This window comes from Schistosoma haematobium, chromosome 3, assembly GCF_000699445.3.
Source record: "Schistosoma haematobium chromosome 3, whole genome shotgun sequence".
In the NCBI taxonomy this organism is placed as follows: domain Eukaryota; kingdom Metazoa; phylum Platyhelminthes; class Trematoda; order Strigeidida; family Schistosomatidae; genus Schistosoma; species Schistosoma haematobium.
The window spans coordinates 8,275,723-8,294,382 of record NC_067198.1 but is presented as its reverse complement, the minus strand read 5'-3'; the positions used below and the strand labels follow the sequence as shown (position 1 = coordinate 8,294,382).

Here is an 18,660-nt window from a genome sequence, read left to right as displayed (position 1 = left end):
ACGTTTAACTCTAGAATAAAATTACCTCATACATTAATGTGAAAGATTTACCACAAAATCTGAGGAAACGAAAATGAAAAATTGTCTGATATTAAGGACTAGTACCAAATAAAAAAGTGTGTTTACAAGGTTTTCCGATCAATAAATATTGCGTACAATCACTAAACAACAAGAGATCTCAAATAGTTTAGAATAGTGACTTTATTGCAGTTTGATCAGTACTAAAATCTCGACAAGCATGACGTTGGTTTCTACTTAATAACCAATCGGCGTTAAAAGAATATCATTCCTACACTATGTCAGTCTTCTAACTTGAATAGCTGAGTGATGAAATTTGACTGTGATAGTGAGTAAGACAGGTTCTATACTGACATAGACCAATGATTGTTGAGTAACTACGATTGCAGCTTGATAGTGACTATCAGCTGGCATGAAATCTAGATCCAATGGTTTATCTCGATTGGATATAACTATGATTTCAGTGGTTACCCAGGAAATGTTGATTTGTGATGTGTAAAGCGGAGAATTCAAAAATATATATAAACTCTCTTTTTACTAACATAAACATTACTTATTTACTAACAAACAATCTGTTAGAGCATAATGGGTATTTGAGGAAGACGAAATATTTGATGGTGAAATATTTTACGTCCACTTTATCGTATAGATATTACATATATGGCCTATTGGTTTTTATACTGTCCTATTTAAAAGCCTTTACTCGACTTGGTAATTGTCACATTCCAGAATTACTGTCAAATATTTATCTACTTATTGCTCCATTTTATACTAGCTACGACTTAAGTGTGCGCATTATGACTTCTTATTGATGTGTTGTAATCACTTAATTATTGTAAATAATTTTATGCGTTTATGGTTATCATAACAGAAATTTTATTGACCTGATGTGTTTGTGATCCGACTCTGGTTATTGGGGTTTGATAAATCAGTGTTTTAAACAAATAGGTATAATGATTTTTGACATCGTTGCCCATTTGTTTTTAGTTAAGTCATTTTATTGGCCATAGTGAAGGTCACTGGTCTGACGAAGGTTGGGCGAACTTGTGGTTAGTTGAGTATATATGATGATTATAAGAGGATCAATACAATCGTAGATAAATTCTTCTAGAAAAAAACAATATCATTATGCAATCTTACCGTTGTCATAGTAGAAAGAAGATATTCATTAATTAATGGACCAAATTGTTGTTTCATACTTTCAGTAACAACTACAAGTAACTCGACTGTATGTGGTTCAACATATTGAAAACTTAATATTGGATTATTATTTTGTTGATTGCCTTTCTTCGTTTCATTATTTACTGATAATTCATTTTTTAATGAGTGTGGAACATGATGAATCGACGTGGCCGACCTGTAGATTGTTGTTGGTGATGATACGTTTAACAACGATGATGGACGATCTATAACGAAAATACTTTTTTGATCCACACGAACTGACTGACTATGTCCATATACATTCATTGTGTAATTTGAGATATTGTTATAATTACTAGCAGTACGATTTCTAATCGTTTGCTTACAGTTAGTTTTCTGTAATCTGGTATGTTTATCATGATTGTCTCTGAATTGTTTCAATTGATGTTTACTAAGATGTGATATGAGCATCATATGACTCTCAGTGTCAACGCGTTCCTCTGGATGATATGCTATATACAGAATATAGATAAAATCTGCGTAAAAAATCAAATCTCTTCAATGATAGTTTTGTAAAATATCACGCATGATGATTTAATAGAAATGTTTAGAATCTATAGCATTGTTCATGGTGTATCAATACATTCATTATACTTGGTACCAATATACACTGAAACAAACATTGGTTTAGAAGACCCATGTTTAAAAACTGCTTATATATATATATATATATATATATATATATATATATATATATATATATACGTAGGTTTATTATTGTAAATTGAACTTGGATCAATCTCTTTCGGTATACGTACATAGTGAACGAGTTGTTTCTACATTGCCTTCAATTACGAGTCTTAGGGAAGTTGAATTATGAATAGTAAATGCGTTTGGGACATACATTTTATCCTATTTTGGGTTCACTAGCTCTGCATACCTGCATCCCTGTGTTGATGTTTCCACTGAGGCTCATTAACAGTACTTTCCACATCTGAGTACCAATATGTTATCAACTGGTCTGTTGAGTCTAGAAAGCCACTAGCATATAAAACGGGTAGAATTTTATACGAGGGGGTTTTAAGTTTTCCAGTTTATGATAAAACTTATGTTAGTTGTTGAAACAGAGTATTTTCTACATGAATAATTATTAGAATATTGGTTGATTTAACTGATATTTTTTATGTGAATTGTCTCCGGATGCATGCACTATGGAAGTAAGCTTACAACGGTGAGAAAAAAATATGTCAGTAAAATTAGTTAAAACATACTTAATTGTTACAAACTGAGCATTTTCGGTCAGAAAATATGATGTAGTAATTTTCTTTACCTTAGATGACTAAGAAACATGATTGTCAGACAATGTACAAATCAACAGACATTTTTTTTCAAAAAAAAGCAGTAATTTAACTTTTCCAAATTAAAATGACAAAGATCCAGGGGAACATTCTTCTTCTTTGAAACTAGATTTTAGTATCCAGGGGCATTATAATTGTTATTACTTATTAACCGTAATAGTTTTTATAGTTGAAAATGTGTACTTGAAATAATAATACCTGATGATTATTTCATCATAACACATTCTTGCAAACAGCAAGTTTGCCCATGAAAATAAAAAAAATTAAAATAAACTGATTTGTTCTTCAGTGTAATTATATTATTAACTTACATGAATAGGAAGTATAAAATGAATTCATTTGATTAAAATTTGTATTATGAATATGCGGAGTATGTTGTTCTTCATTACTTTCTATAGAAACATTTATAGATTTGTCAGGAGACTAGAAATTAAAAATTAATAAAATAAGAAACGTATTATGAGTTGTCTGAGAAAAAAAAATACAAATTAATTATTATTTGCGTAAATTTATGTTATTTGATTTATTAACTAAATATCTTGATTAGTCGCTGCCTGAATAGCTAAATAATAATTGTCAGGCTGTTTAGTAGTGGATCGAACCTGTAAGAGAATATCACTTTCCTTAAGATTATAAGTGTAAACTGGTAAAACGTTTGAGGTAACCAGGATTTCCTACCAGCTGTTTCCAGCTGCTTAACATCTTAAAACAATTCATGTTTTCTGGAGTCATTATGATTGGTGAATAGATTACAACTAGGTTAATAGAATTCGATTATAAGGACTCAATAAATGTGACGTTAATCATTAGTTGATCATTCAGACGTGCAACGTTCTTCACAAATTATCCATCCAAATCTCAATATTATATTCATTAGAGACTTACTTCGGGATGGATTACTGGTGTTTTAGTGAAAAGCTTCGGTCTGTGAATTTTAACTATGTATGTGATGTGACATTGACTAATTATGGGAATAGATTGGTATAATGTTGTTTCCTAAATACAATTAAGTTGGAAATACCATTGGAGGTTTACTTGCTTTGAAACTTAGCAAGTACCCATTATTGCAAACTCTCGAGCTAGGATAAAAGTGTCTCTGATGTTAAATTAACGTTACACTGTTATAAATGTTATCTTTAAAAACATTTATAAATGGGATTTTTGATATATATAGTCAAATATGATGCAAAGCATTCCGTAGAACATCAAAAGAAACAGCAGCAGTTAAATCAGGCATTGTGAGCTGAAAAAGACAATTCTATACGTGCTGAAGACATATCTTCCTTACAGTGAGTAAAACGATGTTATTTATAGACAGTTTTTGGGATATAGGTATTGCAATATGTTTGTCAAAGTACAGTTGATTAAAAAAGTTTAACGTCTCACTTCGGTCTACATATCAGACGGTCAGCTAAGTCAAATCTAATGTGCATAGTAAACTTTACACAGTGCAAATATATTTTCTTTATTAGTGAGATAGAGAGTGGTTTACTTCAACTTCATATAGGATTTTCAAGCATTATAAAATGTGAGGTAAAACACGCTCAAGAAATTTTTCTAGAGGTTTCAGGTTTAGGGATTTCAAGCATCTTTTTGTGTACTGAACCCTATAACTAATCAATTTAGCTTGGAAAGATTCAGGAAAAAACATCATCAACTAGTATCTTTCTATGCAATTATTTTGTCTGCAAAGCTCTTACAAAAGGTACAGCTTTCCGTCGGGCGTTTACCCGATGTAGCACAAAAATAGACTTTGTATATGAAAGAAATTTACGGTGAAATTGATCTCATGAACATAGGTTTTCATTATTTCCTACGTAATTTTAAGTAAAAATTAACCACCTATATTTTATCAGAGAAATTCAAAAGAAACAACTTCACCGAAGTTATGGTCATATCAGTACACTACCAGTCGTCTATTTAGAAATTGATAAGTAGGTACAAATATAATCGGAGAAAATTTACTTAAGAGATAGTTCACTATAACTTTACTGACTTAAGAGTACATGTATAATGAATCTCTGTTAAAAAGACGTTCTACTAGATAATCAGAACGTTATGGACAAGGATGGAAGTGTATTTCCGAAAGTAGTTTGCTATTGGTTTCTAAACATACAAAATGTCATATGAATTACTTCTCATCGGCCAGGTTTCGAACGAGAATCAAGAAAAGAATAAAAAAGATAATAGAACTACCACAATTACTTACAATCTATAGCTGTTCAGTTTTTTTAGATTATGGGTTTACCAAGGTAAATGTATGGCATAAAGACAAGCCCATTAGTCTCGAAATGGTGATTTCGAAGCAGCATATGTGAACTAGTAATGCGTAATTTTGATGAACACTTATAAGCTATAAGCTTCTTCAATTCAAAGGTATATAATGGGACCGTGAATAATAAATGAATATGGATGTTTTAAGATATCACTGTTATTTGTGGAAGTGATTCACTTAAAACAGGCCTACCTTTAATTGGTTAGAGGCTAAATTTTAGATAAACAATAGTATTAGCAGTAGATCGGCTTATGAATCACTCTATATCAGGTAAATTGGCTCAGTGGATGTAATCAAAATAATTGCAGTTCAGTGGTATCATTATTATCGTTCCAATATACTGTGTGGTTTTCAAGTTTTTCCAAGTGTAGAAATGTTTAGGATATCCATCAGGAAACACAAATACAACCAGAGAAGTAACGTACAAGAGGAACGGGATAGATCACTCGCTAGAACTCACGTTCAAAAAGTGAATAAATCATAAAAGCATATCTATAATTAGGAAAATGATTATACTTGGGACCATCTTTATGCCCTTTGTCGTTTTTTTCTTCATAAACATTTCGTTTAGAATGTGATATCTGATTGATTGACATTAGACCAAAATTTGTTGTGGTTTTTTTAAGTTATTCAACTTTCTCCCCTTAGATTAAATAAAAATTTCACCAAATGAAAAACATTGAGTGCCAACCGTTCTTTTAAGTATTAATTTACGAGTAAGTTGCTTAGGCTATTAGAATAAAAAAAATAATGATTTTTTGTATTTGACACTCTTTTGTAATAAGATTTTGAAAAGTAACAACGGCAAACATTGCGAACTGAGGTGAACTCGATCCATCCAATGAGCTCTAAAACCCCTTTACAACTGCACCGATTTGTACGAATAAATAAAATGTTTATCAAATATATCTTTTTTGTATAACATATTCTGTCATTTGGTTCATAAATGAAAAAACGATCATACACATTTTTTCATATTTATACAGGTTCAATTTAAAAATGAAAAAACAAGGGAGAGGGAGGTTATGACGTAACCAAGTACAAAAAATATGTGCAAATTGTTAAGCTTACGATAGACAAAACTGATGAACGGGATAGCAATTACCAAACAACAATCGTAAAGTATACAAAGAATAGATCAGTCAAGAAAATTTTGTTTTCCGACTGCCGTTTAATAAATCTACAAAACTGTTTGTATATGAAAAGCAAAGAAAGTTTTTATTTCACTAACATTTTATCAAAAGTATTTATGAGTGCCGAATAAAAGTTTCGTAATAAAGGAAATAAAATGAAAATGACATAAGTATAAGGATTTGAGGCAATTAGAGACTAAATGTTTAACCTAAACCTAAATCCTAAATGTAAATCATAAATTGTGAATTGTACAGTTTAATCTTGAAACATAATATTGATTTTAAACCAAAACCGTATATCTAGCTATATAATTATGATTTCGCTACTGAAACTGATGATCTACATGAGTTAGGTAACGTTCCAATATGATGCATACACCGTGACCTTGAAGTGATTTGGGAGTTCATCAGTGTATCCCTCTTAAGCTAAGGGATTGGCCTAGAACATACAACTACTTTCGATCTTCTGACGTACCTTAAAAACACTGTTTTGATTGGGATTGAAATACTAACATTAGTAAGACGATATTATATAATTAGTAAGGTAGAACAAAATGAACAGGATTTTCACACTGAATATAAATTACACATTAAATTACAGGATATTTTCTTTTCTACTGTAAATCAATCAGTGTCAATAGTGATGTTGGAAATCTGAGATTTGAAGTGCTAAAGCAATCATGTAAAAAAGTTTCTTAATAGTGTTTCATAATATTTGCAATACTAACAGTAGTGTCATATTTGATTTCACGTAACTTCTAGTTAAATAAACAGTGGGACTGTTAAAATGCAGAAATTTTCATGAAACTGTTTAGGAGAGTAGCATTTTAAAAATTTCGTAAAGTACAAAAATAATTTGTTTTATGGGAAAAAAATGCAATCTTCAATGCTCAAAATCGTCGTCATTTTTAAAAAAAAGTGACAATCATCTTGTATAATTAATTAATCTACGTTCAAAGCGTCATTTTGAATTATACATTTGATTTCATTTACTTTGGATTATGGTAGTTATGTATTACTGAAATGCCTCAAATAATTTTACAAAAAACTATAATTCGATGTCTGGATAAAGGCTATTTCATAACTACTTTTAATCTGTTTCAAATTGGTTAGTTAATAACTCGTTTCAAAATAAGAGAATATATGGTGTGACTATAATTTATGGACGACCTTTGAGCAATGCTAGACTGACCTTGAGAGTGTCCACTTAATAACCAGGACCAAATGAGTGTTTTAAACCTGTGTGAGGAATTAGAATTATGATTCATAGTTGATGGTTAAGGTTAGGAATTAGATTTATGGTTTTCATCACAAACTGACGTCAGCAATAATACCAAAACTCTATTTAGCCAAATGGATGAGTGCATTTCGCGCCAAAATCCTAGATCTGTTGTCTTATACACCTGATTGGTTCGTCCATAAATTATAGTCTCACCGAATATGTATAAGCATTGAACTCTAAACATCAGTTCTAAACAAAGAACAATTTGAGTGAAATGTTTAAGTATGAAAAATATGTTATGTTTAGTGAAAAACAGATTTGTTGTAAAGTACATGTACTTTACTGGTATTCCATATAGAAATAATTAAAAACAGTAAAGATATTATCATATAAAGGTGACTGCATATTATTGATAAACTATATACACAAAAATTCATTATTTATCATTTTTAAATATCTTGACATTATGATAAGTATGGTATGTTTGTAATAGTGAATAATCTTTTCCTTGATTCTTTTTGTTTTTAATTTTTGCCTAAAGATTTTTTGACCATAGATTTGTGTTTAATTCCAACTTATCGATAATTTTGCGGTGGATCGTGTTTTTCAAATTGAAAACGTTAAAAGTAACAAAAAGTGTCTGAAATGTTTGGTTCATCTTTACACATTTCTATTATTTATCAAATAATATTCTTACATTAATATTTAGATAGAATAATTAACCAACGTGCTAAAATCAATAAGTGAATAAATGTTTTTTTTAGTAGTCGATCGATTTAACCTTGAGGATGAAATGGAAAAAAGAAAATTGGGATTTTATTGTATCTTTAGATTATTTAATAAATTATCTTGATCATCTTATAATTTAAAGAATTGTTCTCTACAGAAAATAGAATGCAAAATGATGGTAAAAGATAAACTTCAGTATGCAATATCATTTTGTTTAAATTATTTAATAAGGAATACTGTACATCCATTCTGATCATAATATAAATATACTGAAAATTTAGTGTGTTATATCCCGATAAGAATAATGATTGGTAATTTTTGGGATCCATTTATGAACCAATACTATACGTGTATTTTTATCGTATAATTGTTAATTAACTAAACTATTCATATTCATGTCTCTCTTATCCTAAGCTTTATTTTAACCTATGAACTATTATTGTACGATTTTCCATTCTTGAATTATTCCCTGTCTATTAATCATTACCTCCCACATTCACAGTGACATTTGGCTAAATCTTGTACAAACGTTGTTTCCTATTTTATGGTACGATGTGGTCTGTTTAATTGGTATATAAACACGGTATGTTTGAAATAAATGATTCATATCGCAGAGGCTCGGATTGGTGTTATGAACTTAAGTGGCTGGGCTAGACAGGAAGCAGGACCGATAGGTACTCTAGACTGCTCATACGGGTTTACTTGTCACTGGTCCGATCGATAATTCACTGCCCTCTAATTAGCGGTATTAACACGTTATACATTAACAGGACACGCAGGTCACAAGTTATAACATAGTGCCAAATAAACGATTGACAGTTCATTACCTTCTTAGCTTTGATAGTGATTTACCGTATAACTCCTGATGATGATGAGATGCCATTAGCATCATTATCTAAACAGGAAGCTACACAGTTGACGGAATAGTGTAAAATATTACATGGGGATAATCATAGGTTTGAATAATTTAGCAGAAACGCTATGGTATTGACACAGCTACAACATTTTCACTAACACAAATTCTACTAAGATTCCAAAGGCTTTTAGATGAGAATTTTGGCCAGATGGAAAAAGAGGTTTGTATTGATCTCATTATATATTAAGGCTATTTTATTCAAGTAGCATACTCATAAGTATATTGTTGTTTGAAAACAATGTATGAATTATATATTTTCTAAATATATACCTGTTTAAAAAAGCATACTACAAAATATCATAAAGTATTATGAAAATATCTCGAAATTTACTGAGATTTCTGTGCAAAGGAAAAGTTATTGTTGTATTCTTACTAAAATGGTTTATTTGTTTTAACTTAAGTTCAAAAGGTTTCATGCAATAATTGAATTAAGAAAAACCAAACCTTAACGATCAATGTGAACATTTCAATGGTGATTGCCCTTTGTTTATTAAAAAAGTCGTAATCAGTTTGAAAAATGTTATGTCTAGGTATCCATATACATATCATATCACATGTGGTTGCAAAAATTCGTATCTGGAAAATTATTTTAAAACAAAACTACACACAATTCATAGAGTGAAGAAACGAAATTCTGAGAAAAACAAAGTTTCAATTACTTATATAAACGATTGACTGAAGATGATTCATGAAACCTTGACAAAATATACATGCATACATGTAAATTTATAAAATGTCCATCATTAACGAACTAAAAACTTAGCAAGTCAACTGAGAAATAAATAGAGAAAAGTTTACGAGTTTAAATGGAACTGGAGATTTAACATGAACACGAAAAACAACAACAGCAAATTATGAACTAGTTATCAAAATTAGATTCAAACAAAAACATGAAGTAGGAAGGAACGATTAGTGAAAAAGTAATAAATAAACAACTGTATAGACTTAGAGCGCCAAAGAAAACAGAACAGTAATAAAAATTTACCCATGTTTTTTGCAAGACAGAAGTAGAACTAAACGCCTGCTCGTGTAAATATGCATAAACAAATACAATAATTGGCTGACAGCATAATATTGAATATTTATTACTCTAACTCATTACATTTCTAATAACTTCACATCGTAATCACACATAAGCTATGTTTATACATACATATATATTGTCAATGTCTAAAATAAAGCTCTTTTTTTGGACAAAAGTTAACTGTAAAATACCAGATTCTGGATATCGGCAAAACAGTTTTGCCTTAATATTAGGTGACTGAATATATTTAAATCCTGGTATCAAGGTTGATGTTGTAGCTTCCAGTAATGACAGTAAAAGTTTCTAGCAGATTGTTATGACACAGAGAAATGAAGGGTATCTTAATTCAATTCTGTTGCTAATATTTTGACTGGAATTTGGTCAGTCTTGGTTGTCATGTGTGTATACTGTGCGGATCATCTTGATATAACCATTATGATGCAAGTTCTAATAAAATAAGTGGAATCCAGGACCAGCGTTTCGTCTCATTTTAGACTCGTCATCTGCATATACCTGCAGCCTAGAATTGACAACCTATTAAGATCTCTATCTTAGTGGCAGTCTCTAAAAACTAAATAAAAATTCATAGCCGTTGCACAAGTGAGTAACTATCTGGACAATAGCCAAGCGGGCAACGCATGTGCGTTTTAAGCGAATAGTACCAAGTTAAAATTTCAGAGTAAAAATCACCTGTGGGATGAACTTAAGTTCATCTGATGCGATCTAAATTGAATCAAAATGCGTGTCCATGGATCCGATAAGAGAATTGGCATTTACTTGGTGACAATGGTCCCTACTTTTGTTAGGTTATACATTATGGAACAAATAACAAATTTATTGTTGTGGAAACTGGTAATTCGAATCAATAAAATCTTAGTTGTTCTGAATACTGGTGATCAGTGACTATGAAGCATTCTTATTTTAAGCCGTGTTAAACATTTGATACTAATAAGCTTTGAAGAATACTTTCCACCCAAATTAAGGTGTAAATGTCAGCAACTCATTTTTTTTCCTCCAATACTTGACGACTGATATGCATTACGTTTTCCAATAAATCAACCAATTTAGAAACGTCTATAAATCAATCAAACAGTGATATCCTACCCTGGTCTAGTTTTTGAGGATTTATTTGTGTTTTAGTGCTGATGTCCATGTTAGAACAGAAACAATACATTAGTCAAAGAGTCATAATTGGTTAAAAAGATTAATGTTTATCATGACTCAGTATTTTACTGGAACATTATCCAGTGCTTGAATTGATCGGTTCTCGTTGGTGAAGCTGGAAATATTCACTTTTGGATTCTGATACATTGGTCTAGCTGCTAAATGTTCGTGCGTGAAACTGAAATTATATATATATATATACAAAATTCAAAATTACAAATCAATGGAATTTTACTTTATCTCTTTCCATAGAAATTATTCTAGTCTTAGATTAAGTTTATATATCCTGCAAATTCATCACTGGCGGTAACTTTCAAAATCCAAATATTACTGATACCAAACATCTTTTTGTTATTGTTATTCAATGACAATAGGTATTTGGAGTTAATCAGCATGATGTTTTAAACCTATCATTTGTGGTAATTAGTACTCGTCACTATGACGGGATCTATAATATTGAACGGACTAACGCTTCCTAAACACGCGTATAATCACTGAAAGTTTTATTGCCGGTTTGATTAAAGGGAATTAGCCTAAATATTCTGTTAACCGACAAACTCATATAATCTACGAAGACAACTCATTTAATAAATTGGAGGTGGATTTTTACCCAATTTTACAGTCAAATTACTTGAAGAGCTGTTCAAACATATCGTCTCCAAATCATAGTCCCAATAAACGAAATGAACGTAATTTTTTTAAAGGTAATGGATCTTATTTGTAACTTGTATTTTACATTGAAGTGAAATACGCTAGATAAGTACATCTGTTTATAAGTTCATTTATATTACCACAAATTTTGATACCATGGTAAACAAGAGAGGAACAAATCAAAATGTGTACTTCAGTGATAGATGAAAATCCACACTTGAAGTGCTTTATTGCATTTACTTAAATGAAATTTATTTATAGACTCGTCATCTACAGCAAAAGGTTTTTAGAGCAACTATGTATAGTATCTTGTGATACACTAACATTGTATAGTGATCAATTTAGGGATTTACTAACCATAATCCTATTAAAAACTTATACAAACAAGTAAAATTCAGACAGTTTGCAATAAATATCAAAAGAAATGACATGAGGAAAAATGGATGAAAGGAAATTAGATTTATGACTTTATGTCCTAACTAATGATTTATGTGGTTTAATTGATTTACTCTTGTCTGAATACTAAGACGCTTTTAGAATATTCATCTATCTCCTCTATTAAGACAAATAGTGAGAAGTTATACATAACATAAATTTTTCCAAGTCTGGAAAATTGGTGCCTGTATATGTATCACTTTTATACAAGTTGTGAGAAGCTTTAGGTGCTAAAACCTGGTGAAAATATTAAAAAAACGCTTCAAGGCTTTTGATTATACTTCTTTTATTATAATAAAAACACGTATTTTAAACTGAAGTGACCTCAGAACGTCAATTTCACATTTATTAAATGAGTAATTGCTAGATGGAACTAAACTACTTCATAAGATGAAAATTCCAATCTATCTGAATTCTTATCACACTTAAAAACGAACATTTCATCTAACAGTAATATAAAGTGATTTCATGAATAGATTTACTGTTCTCATATAAGCATTAAAGTAGGAAAGTAAACAAAATTCAGTGAAAAGGGACACCCTCTCTGAATTTAGCGATTGTACAAATAATCTATGATAACATCAAATGTAAGCATTTACTTTAATTAGTTCACACTACATTCTAAGCCAATGAACACTGATTCTATCACTGATTATTTCTAATTTCTCAGTTTAAATTAAGAATACATGTAAATATATTTAAGCAAAAACAACTTACCATTTTATTGTGATACTCGTTTGAATGTTCAAGTGGTTGACAAACTTGATATATCAGTGATAACAAAGTTGTCATATGTTGATTGTGTGATAATATACTTTGTTTTAATTGATAATCAATTTTAATGTCATAGTGTAGGGAAGATTGTTCATTCCATATGTAACAATCTGAAATGGAAAATAAATATAAATATATTTATATAATATGCATTATTTGTTCATTTATTATATATATATATATATATATATATATATATATAAACTAATCTAGTTAATTCATCGTTAGTCGGTTATTACTGAAAAAATGACATTCGGCAATATGTTATAAAATGTAATATTAGACAATAATACCTGAATTGTTGATTTTTATTCAACTTGTATCGTGAACTGACTTCAAACAGACAATTAGTGGAGAGTAAGATACGTCGGACAGATACTTATTCCTGATTTGAGGCTCCTTATCAATGCTTGGACTATGTACAAAAATCTTTGGACTGAGTTTTTAATACTGTCAGCGGCATTTTCTATATTGAAACCTCACTGATTATTAAATGATGTTATTGGAAAAGTCCTGAAGCGATTATGAGTTCACTTAATCTGAGAACGGAACAAAGACACTGTGACATAATGACAGATAAGCTAGCTATTCCAACGCGTCCCAGGCCCGCTAAGTAGAGAGAGAGAAGTCCAAGTTCGGAAGAGGGAAATATAACCCACAATCAGCCAGAAGTATGAACAACCACGACTAGTCTAGTCGAAAATACACTCATTTTTATATTAATTCATCCACACATTTTTTGATAAATAATTACATTAAAATCAGGTATATAAAAAATCCTTATAATTATAACAAATCATATGCTGAGTATAGTTGATGTTAACTTTTAATAAAAGAATATCGTATAATATACAGAATAAAATATCATACGAGAAAGGTAAGGAAATACTACATTGAGTAATCCTCACAAAACGAATGTAATGTTGAATAAAATTCGTAATAAGTAAATCAATGGAATTTCTTGTCATATTAGTTATTTAGTATAATCTAATTTCTATTGATTTACAATTACTACTCGTAAAATCCAGTAGTAAGTAGCATCTATTTTTATAACGAAATTTTATTTGTTCCTGTTATTTTAAATGATCATTGTTTATTTCTTCATTTGAACTGACAACATTTTAGTTTGGAAGTGAATTACAAATGTTCATTTTTTCGACTTATATGCAATAAACCGTGAAAAAGTTTGTAACTAAATGACATCGTTAACACAATCCGTTCAGGTTGTACATATGCTAATATTAACAACGAAGAATTATACATTCTTAAAAATTAAGTTCATAGTCATTTAAAAAGTTTGTGACTATTTAAACATGATAATTTAGTGAATAACGCTCTAAGGCGAAAGATACTGATTTTGCGTCCCAATATGAATATTACCACTGGTGATCAGCTAAGTCTAGTTCATTATTCCAGAACAGGACTAAACGTGCATCCTAGGTTATATTGCTAACCAACATATAACATATAACGTAATATAACTATCGAGGAAGTTCAATAGAAGTATATGGATATCAGTACAGACCTGTTAATTACAGACTTTAGCATAAATAACGGTAGAATATAAAGGTTTACAAATTAATTAACGTCCTTACACAATTCTAAACAGATAAATCAACAAGCAGAAAACGTAATATGCTCAGATGACCACAAATAATATAATTTTTTGACCATATATGTATTTACATTAATTATTAGTAGTATTATTTAAACAAGTTAGATATATTATCGCTTTTCTAAAAGCAAACCAGTTACATGATACTATGATATTCTTCTAGACTAAAATAAACCTACTTATTTTACTTTTTTTCAGGAACATTCTGAAGTTCAAAAACAGTTCATTTTGTTATTTATTTCCTCAAATGTTTCTTTCCATGAAATAATCCAAACAGCAGCAAGAAAAAACATCATACCGATATAAAAATATCAATGGAATAAGGAATAACAATAATAATAACCTGTCAAAAATGCACTACTTGTAAACAAAAAATAAATAGACATAACAAGTCAAAAGTTTATAATATTTAAACAATTTGATGAGGTATTCATAATATGCATTGAAATCCTTCCTATTGAAAAAGAATTTATTCTACAGTTGATTATTGACTAACAGAAAGTTTCAGAATGAGCATATCCAGTTTACAACATAGAGACTGTTCAATCACAACCTTTATCATTATCAACAACTGGAAATTCAGAAATTTCTACAATAAATAATCTTGAAATAGATATTTTGATACATATCTCTGAATTTACTGGACAAAGTTGAAACATTTAGTTTCGCTACACAATAATGAGTTCAGTTGTTTTCGATGTCATTAGTTTAATATTCAGACAATTCCATGTGCTATATTGATTGACACTGAGCAGCCACTTCAATCTTCTGGGAGCACCTAATAGCCAACTGTGTATATAATGTCACAAATTTCCAAATTACGAGCTGTTATAAGAAGACTACAACCTATCACTAAGCTATTTACTTCGAGCATCAAGAAGAACTATTTTGATAGTTGCCTTACATCACCATTTCACTACTTCTTAGTGTAATAACAGCCGCTTGAAAAAGAATTCACATATCAGATACATTTTTCTGTGAAAAAAGTTTAGAAGTAAAACAGGCAGAAAATAATTGCAGAACATGAATGGTATCTAACCACTGTTAAAATGTTGCTTTATACATTGATATTTTTAAATATTCACAGGTTAGCAAAAGATAAAAGATAAATTCGCTGAAACATTGTTTATTTTCTACTGAGGAAACATATGGCATCAAAAAATAGCCTTCATTATTATCATTATTAATGTATGCTGTAAATTAGAACATACACCTTAAAATGTCTACTACCTATCTACTGTTTATCTAAAGTATAATCTTAAAAATAAATTCTCCCTGATAACTAACATGTAATTCATGAATATCTTAGTTTACAACTAAATACACATGACTTATCTAGCACATGCCTTTATAGTATCATTAAGTCACTTAATATATTGAATTGGAATATTTCATAATACTTCTTGTATCCGCCATAGCCATACATTGCTTGAATTTATATTCAGCATGTTAATATTTTATACTGTATTTCATATTCATTCACCATAGAACTGTTGAATTGACATTGGTTACGATGTATGCTAACAAATTGACATACTTTTACGCCTGCATGAAAATGAATCAAGTAGTTCGAAGGAATTATATTAGCTAGAAAACGTGTACTTGACGAAGCATCATGTTTATCTGTTGAAGGACTGTATTGATTTGTGTAGACAGTAAATTAATATTCACCCTAATGGTTAACATTTCAATGACATAAAACTAAATGATCATTAAAACAGAGAATACAAAAATGCTTTCAACTCAAGTTGGTAAAGCTGAGAATTGTAGATGTTAAATGACCAGTAAGCAAATGAAACATAAATGTGCAAATCGCAAATGGTTAATTTGATTAAAGAGAATGATTAAAAATTTCATATTAATTCGATATGTTTATAAGTAGCATAGAATTGCCAGTAGGATAAAACAAGATTGTATGATTTAAGTGTTGACTATCAAATTAGCACAAAACTCCTACTCAAATAAAAATTGACAAATTAAACCTGTGATTTATTGGTGAGAATTGTCAAAATATATAGAGAATTGTCTGATATTCATGGTACAATAAAGTTATCAGCTAAGATTTAAAAACCCTATATATATACCGTTTGAATGAATTTATTATACATTTAAATGAACGTGATCTCATGATTTCCTTCAGTAGATTATTATTTGAAACTCCTTTTGTCCTGCAAATTCTATCGGCAAAGGTTTTTAATAGTAGTTTAATGAAAATAATTTGTGTTTAGAATGCTACCAACAAAAGTTAATTTATCATTCAGGTTTGTTTTTAATGTGTAGTACATCCAGATCTGATCACGAATCTGAAAATGTTATTTACATCATTTATTTGAACAGAAATGACTTAATAATATAAATTTCATATTCACCAAGTAAGTTAGTAATGATGTGGCGTCTAATATGAAAAGTATTTGGTTTGAGTTCCAGCGTGAGCATCAAAACTGGGATGACGGTACATTCATTCGACGAGTATTAAATAAAACGATACGTGAACCGTGAATATAACCGCTGACCACACCCCATATATTCTGTAGATACAACTTATTTGTATGCTTAAAAATTTATATCAACGTTAGAAAACTCCAAGAGTATGATATCATTTGCCTACATAATTTCATACGAATTGACAGAGATTGAAAATCAAGTTGTATCTTATATTAACATAGTAAGTAACATGAAATTAAACTTCGGTAAACAGTTAGGTCACATAGTTATCAGGCAATTACTAAGTTTGTAATAATTGCACTTTACTTTTGACCTCATCTGCTATAATTACCCGCTATCAAAATCCTATTTACAGTACAATTATTATACATGCACAAACTTTTTTGACCAATAAAGACTTGTAGTAACTTGAAGATATTTTTACTTCCATTTCAACCTGGTATATTTTCCAGTTAATAAATTTTAATTATACATATGTGTACTGCTTACATATTCAATATAAAAAAAGATAACACCATGTAAAGTACAATTTGATTCTCTGTGAAATTGATTTTTATCTTATTATATTCAATAAAATTACAGTATCTGTATAATTAAATTGTATAAATGTATTTACAGGTGTTATTGTTATGGTAACAAGTGGGAAATTGTTGCGTAAATGTATATATGTGAATACATGTACATCAGATTAATAAAGTGCAAACTTTTCGTTAGACAGAAAGCTGAATTTTACTATAATGAAATCATAATTGAACAAATTTCCAAAGTCTTAAATAAACACAAATTTGCTCTAATGTTATCCTCTGATTTCTCAACTGTGATCCGGCAATAAAGAGCTAAACAACAGACTGATACGTTCCCTTTAATAGACTATCAATTCAAAATCTCGTAGAATTTCTTCTAAAATCTTTTTAATTATAGATAAATGTGAAGTTGTCCATCCGTTTTCCAAGGTTAAATTAATGTACAGCATCCACTGGCTTTATGAATTTTGCTTTTGAGTAATTTTGTGTAATTTTTACTGGAAATATTATTTTGAGTATCTGAAGTTATTTGCATCTGTCTGCTATTAACAAGTGAGTGTGAAGTATCCCAAAATGCCTGATAATAAGCAGATAAAAATCACATTAAATCCCTGAAAATGATGTACATGGTACATTTGTCGAACCCTGAAGAACGGGTGCATAACCACACGCTTATGTACTATGTATACGTTTTCACTTTATTTATATTTTCTACATACTGATTCTAAATTTGAAAAGTTCTATTAAGAATCTTGTACTGGGAATTTTTACATCTATTTTATTACACGTTAATAATAGCTAGTCATTTTTTATTTTATCAAGTACTTGTAATTTACCTTACTATGGGTGGAATGTGTTAGAGTATAATTAAAATGAAATGTTTAATCTTTTGTTAGTCAGTCGCACTAACAACTGAATTTTTTGACTCAGCTTTTGCGTATCACATACTAGTGACAATGGTAACTGTATCAAATGATGAACTTGGAATGTAATTTTATTCAATTTCATTACAGCTATGAGAAAGCTTTTGTTTACATTCATTTCTAAAGTTTAAGAAAAGTATCAGCCAGAGAATGCCAACTGAATATGGATTTTCAAGGAGATATTAACCATTACAACTCATGTAAACAAGACTAATGAAAACAACGTTAAGTTTGTAACCGGCATATTTGTATAAGATTAATGTCAATCCAAATTGTATTCATATGAAAACAAAATCACATTCATTTGTTAACTT

General features: G+C 29.7%; 1 protein-coding gene across 1 annotated transcript in view; it reads right to left on the bottom strand.

Moving 5' to 3' along the window:
• ADAMTS9 (A disintegrin and metalloproteinase with thrombospondin motifs 9) overlaps window positions 1-18,660 on the bottom strand; it is a gene marked incomplete at its 3' end in the record, with an annotated part of 107,185 nt that overhangs the window by 83,874 nt on the left and 4,651 nt on the right. Inside the window, exons 2-4 of the mRNA XM_035734055.2 lie at window positions 12,783-12,949; window positions 2,828-2,939; window positions 1,159-1,670 (exon numbers count right to left, since the gene is read on the bottom strand). Coding sequence (XP_035590096.2) covers window positions 1,159-1,670; window positions 2,828-2,939; window positions 12,783-12,949 — 791 coding nt within the window. The remainder of the gene's footprint in view (window positions 1-1,158; window positions 1,671-2,827; window positions 2,940-12,782; window positions 12,950-18,660) is intronic.